General features: G+C 34.4%; 1 protein-coding gene across 1 annotated transcript in view; it reads left to right on the top strand.

Annotated features, from left to right (window-relative positions):
* Positions 1-5,450, top strand: part of LOC106878701 (eukaryotic translation initiation factor 4 gamma 2) — a 16,575-nt gene that overhangs the window by 7,340 nt on the left and 3,785 nt on the right. The window contains exons 10-17 of the mRNA XM_052976485.1: positions 455-611; positions 1,009-1,164; positions 2,027-2,308; positions 2,603-2,862; positions 3,432-3,521; positions 4,100-4,182; positions 4,910-4,962; positions 5,228-5,307. Of these exons, the coding sequence (XP_052832445.1) occupies positions 455-611; positions 1,009-1,164; positions 2,027-2,308; positions 2,603-2,862; positions 3,432-3,521; positions 4,100-4,182; positions 4,910-4,962; positions 5,228-5,307 (1,161 nt within the window). The remainder of the gene's footprint in view (positions 1-454; positions 612-1,008; positions 1,165-2,026; positions 2,309-2,602; positions 2,863-3,431; positions 3,522-4,099; positions 4,183-4,909; positions 4,963-5,227; positions 5,308-5,450) is intronic.

Here is a 5,450-nt window from a genome sequence, read left to right as displayed (position 1 = left end):
TTATTAAAAAAGTAAAATAAATAAATAATGATATAATTGAGAATTGCTGTGTCTAGTAATAAATTTGAACTCTCATTTTAATGACTTAACAATCTGTCTCTTGTAAACCTAATTTGGAAATTATAAAAGCAATAAGAAAGTTGAGCAAATTCTGCTTGTTATAATGAAAAAATAACTGAATGAATCTTAAGGCAGGAGTTACTTCTCCTTTATTTATATACTTGTCTTGAGAAAACATGGGACTTTGAGCTCTCTTTAGCTACATATATAGATGATTCTGAAGACGTAACCTAACCCAAAGTTTTGAAAAATAATGTGCAGTTAGGAACAAACAAAAAAGGCAACAGAATCAATATTATTTCTGGGATAAAATATTTCACCCCACCCAAGTATTGAAATGTTCTGATGTTATGTATCTTTAGTTTTATATTTCCCTTTCTAACTTTTTCCCTAGGAGTTTGGAATATACCTTGGTCTTCCAGATGGATCGGGGCGTACTGGTGGGCCTACTGGTGGTTTGTTTGGATCACGCATGATGAACGGAAATATGGGACCATGCCACAGAGGGGGATTGGCAGACATATTCAGTGCTGCCCCTACTGGATTGCTTAGTAAGTATAACAAATCTGGAATATGTTTAACAAAGATATCTAATAATGTAAATTGTGTTACTAAAATTAGTGATTTCACCAGGTAAATGCTTTTGGTGTTAACTTTGTGTTCTTGGAATGTTTAGCCTTTTAAGAACAGTGACCCTGACTGATTTTCAAATGAACTAAGATCATAAATAATACATTTAGTGGATTTTTAACCAAATCATTTAATTTCTGAGGTTGTAAACATGTCAGATAGTGGTAAAAGACAGCATTGATTAATCTAGAAGGAGAATGGAATTAATGTTTTCTCCTCTTCCTCCTTTTTCCAAAATTTTTAAGAGCTGCTGACCCAATTAGTCATTCTCATAACTAAAAGCCTATTGACTCTTTAGTTTTGTTTATTCTGATTCAGGTGTTCCGTATCGTAATGGTGGAGAAAAATTGCTCATTTTGGACATGTTTTCTCTTGTAGATAACATTGGTACTGGGCCAGGTGTAATTCAAGCAGATGGATTTTTGTCCGGTTATTCTATGAATATGGGCAGGAGAGGTAGTCAGCCAACACCAGGTGAGTGGATTTCCCTTTTTCGAATGTGAGATTATTCAAATTTTTCTTGGCATCATTTTGATACCATGTATTTAAAATTAATATTATCCAATGACAGCGTTCCAGCTGTTTTATTATATTTGTAGCCTTGATTGTCTTACTTCAATGTGGGTCTTTTCTTTTTTCTTTGCTGAGAGGCAGAAACTGATGAGTGAGGACCAAAGTAGGCATGGTTGTGTGGTTAAGATGTCCATTTTACAACAACCACGTGGTTTCAAGCTCAGTCCCATTGCATTGCACTTTGGGCAAGTTTCTTTTGTTGTAACCCTGGGCTAACAAGTGCTTTGACAATGAATCTGCTTGACAGGGACTGTCAAGAAGCCCATTGTGTATAGGGACGTGTGTGCATAAGTGTCTCCTTGTCTTGGCATTGTGCTTTGATTTTAAACAAATGTCACTGTCTTACAAATGGTGTCGACTTGGAATCTTCTTTGTGAACCTGTCTGGCCAGTTTAGTGAGATTACAAAACGTTTCTTAAACCGTTTTGTTCTCATATTTTTGTTGAAATATGTAGACTTTGTTTCACTTGATTTTGAAAATAATGAGGAATTTAGTAAAACGTTTTTGTCCTTATTAAAAAAAAAAATCAAGTTGGTGTATGGAACGTGAATTAATCTGAAATCTTGATAGTTTTTAATTTGAATCGCTTTAAAAACAAGAAGTTTGTATCTTAGAATCATATATGGTTTCACATTGGTTTTCTTTTCTTGTACTATGCTAAATGATGCAAATCGCAAAATAAACAAAAATAAACATTTCTCTGTAAATTAGGGTTTCATTCAACTAATAAACAATGGAAGAAAGCAAATATTAATCTTGCAGACATTCCTGTCATTTTCTTTGTAGGTAACTTTTCCAATCAGTTCAACAATAGACGCATGCAAGACAATAGTGCGGGTGGTCCAGTTGGAAACAGCATTGGATTTGGAATGGGTGGTGTTGGTACAGGTACCAGCCCCAGATCTACCAGACGAGTCAACCCACAACAAACATCAACACCACCGATGTTTCAAACTCAACAAAACCACCAATCTCTTCCATTGGCACCAATGCAATCACCATTATTGGCACAGCCGCCTTTAAGCTCTGTGCAAAGGACACCAGGTCAGTTTCTTTCGCCTATTTTATTTAACAAGCCACTTGTAGTATTATTATTAAAGGGGGTGAGCACGCCAGGTAAAATGCTTAAATGTAAAATACTTTCCCTTTGTTCAATCAGATATTTACTGATCACACTGAAGATTGCACTTAGAAAATATATTTCGCATGTGTTTTGCATATAATCAGCCCTTCTTAAGAATAATAATAAATGTCTCTTCAGATTTTTTTCATCTGTATCAGATAATGATTACAAAAGTGAAGGAATATTTAATTTAAATATTTTCATTCTCTTGCCAGCCTTTTCAGCACCTGGAAGAGATTTGCCGCAAAGATTTATGCGAATGAACATGCAGCCACCAGTTGTACCGGAAAAACCAAACTCAGGACCTGAAGACATCAACCTTCGACCATACAAGCCATTTAACATGTTACGTCCATCAGTGCCAAACATGCTGTCTAAGCCTGTTCGTCCTTTGATTGGGACGCCACAAACAACTTTCCAGCCTCCATTATATGACATGGGATCAAATCCTAATCCACACTTGATAAACAAGCAGGCAAGAATTTGGATTAACATTTTAAACTCTTAATGTTTAGGTAATCTGTATTGACACATCATAAGCACAAATACGGAGAATTTTGATTCCATTTTGTGCAGTTGAGGTCAGAATTAAGCTGAAAGTACTGCCACTCTTGTATCAGCATCAAATATTAAGTTTTGGCTGGAGAACCTGTTCTGGCCTTTCATGGAATATGCAAAATTCTATACTTAACATGGGTAGGATGGAATTTGTTGAGGCAGATTTTCTATGGCCAGAGGCTCTTCTTGTTGCCAACCCAACACACACTGGGCTTCTTTCACTATCTGTCTACCAAATTGATCCACAAGTTTTGGGTCAATCTGAGGCTATACTAAAACACTTTCCTCAAGTTGCCATGCTGTAGGACTGAACCCAAAACCCTGTGGTTGGAAACTGAACTTCTTAACCATGCAGCCATGCCTGCACCTAGCTTTATAATTTATTTTAAGCTTTATTATTTCATTGTTTTTATTTGTCATTCTTCATATGCATCTATTTATATCAGTGTAGATATGTATTTAAATGATATCTCATTAAATTTTCAGCCTCAAATTACCATCAAGCAAGCTAATCCAGAAAAATCTAAATCAGTCAAAAAAGCACCACTTACCAAAAAGGAGCTTGAAAACAGCATGGTAAGTTTTCTTTTCATTATCTAGCATTTTTGACTTCTATATTGCACAGCCTCAGTAATATTAGTTTAGAAATTGTTTTTGTTGTGGTTATGTAATAATTATAAAACTGTATGTAAAATGGTTGTTGGTTTTGCTTGCTGACTTCTGGTAGCCATAAGCAAGAGCTGTGTTGTAGGTCAGAGACCAGTGATTTTATCCACATCTGAAGGTATTCACTCACAAATTTATAAAGCTACCACACACACACACCATAACCTGTAATAGTTGTTGTAATTGATTTTAGAAACCAAAGCAGACATAATTGTATTATGGCTGAAAATTTGGTCATTTTGAAAAAATTTGGTCATTTTGAAAAAATTCTGATGTTCAAAAAGTATATAAGCCAAGGAAATGGTTAGCTTGGAGACTTGGGACATAGAACTTTTCGCGAATAGAAGTGAATAGAAATAAATGTATATTTAAGAAAACTTACACCACATAGTGTAAGAAAACGTGTGGAATAATTGTGTAAATATTTCTGTTGCTTGCTTTGTTTGTTCTTTACATCAGTAAATATTGTTTCATTTCTCCTTTTGAAGACTTCCTTACTTGATGATTACTTTAATTCTGGAGATGTTCAAGTAGCAACCAGTGCAATTAAAGATTTGAATGCTCCAAATAAGTAAGTATACATGTTGATTTTTATAACCTACTAATTATTGATGGATTATCTAATTAGGAGCGTTTAATCTGTTAATTAATCTAGAATAAATTGATATTAATGCACTGCTATATTTGGGTCTTTGTCCTTCACCATTCATGTAGCGTCACTCGCACAGGCTTCCTTTATATTGTCATTTGATCAGCGGAGGGAATCTTTTTGCATTACTGTTTCATTCCAGTTGGATGGTTTGAAAGAAGCTATCACGCTCCTGTGTCTGCTTTGTCCTGGTTTCTGTGCCAACCACTTTACAGTGGGTAGTGGATGGTTTTTGCATGGCACTGATACCAGTGAGGTCACCAAGTCACTTGTATGACAGGTGATGAGGGGTTTAGAGTATGGGGTGGAGGGTCAGGAATTGGTGTCTTGCTGTAAAAGCGATATACATGGTATATATTACCCAATTTATAACCAGACTTAAACTTTTGTGTTGATGTAAAGAGTATAAAGGAGGACAAAAGACTGGGTAGAGTGCTGGTGGTGACCTGTTTGTAATTTAAATTCTTCACAAGATTTATTCCAAGTCCTGGCTTATTTATAACTCTTGTACATAATTGTTTGATTCTAGCTAAGTTCGTTTGTAATTGTTTGTCAATAAATTTGGTGTTTGTTCTAAAATCTGTTCCTATTACATTTCACCATAAAAAAAAAAAAAGAAAATATTAAGTTTATATAAATTTAATTTCAGGTTTATCTCCGATAGCATTTACAAAATGATGTTAAACAATGTGGACAAATCGGGTGAGTATTTATAATTGTATTTCTAACGATAGCTACAATAACTATATTAATTGTAATTGTTGAAAGCAAGGGATTACCTCTCACAACTACTCTACAATGTCACTCTAAATATAAACAATTATATCATTGAAATCTTGGAAGCTATAAGATAGGTAATGCACAATTAGCTGAAAACAATGTAAACCAACGATAAGCTGGACATTGAAAGGTTGAATGTGCTTCCCTTGTTTAATGTTTTAAAAGAAGTTTTCACTTTATTTTCCAGATACTGAAAGAGAGAAAGTCATGAATCTTATAGTTGGCATGAAACCAGAAAACCTTGTAACATCAGAAACTTTTATGGGAGTAAGTAAAGATTAATATTTTTCAAGCTGTTTAATGTTTACATTTATAAAATCATTATTACCACCATAAATGAAGGATGTTATTACTTACATGGTTTATAGTTTTATCCACAAAAAACCTCTCGCTTCATAAAATGTTTAATA

The sequence above is a fragment of the Octopus bimaculoides genome, chromosome 24 (genome assembly GCF_001194135.2).
Source record: "Octopus bimaculoides isolate UCB-OBI-ISO-001 chromosome 24, ASM119413v2, whole genome shotgun sequence".
Lineage (NCBI taxonomy): Eukaryota > Metazoa > Mollusca > Cephalopoda > Octopoda > Octopodidae > Octopus > Octopus bimaculoides.
The sequence above is the reverse complement of the archived record's forward strand: the minus strand, read 5'-3'. Positions and strand labels throughout refer to the sequence as shown.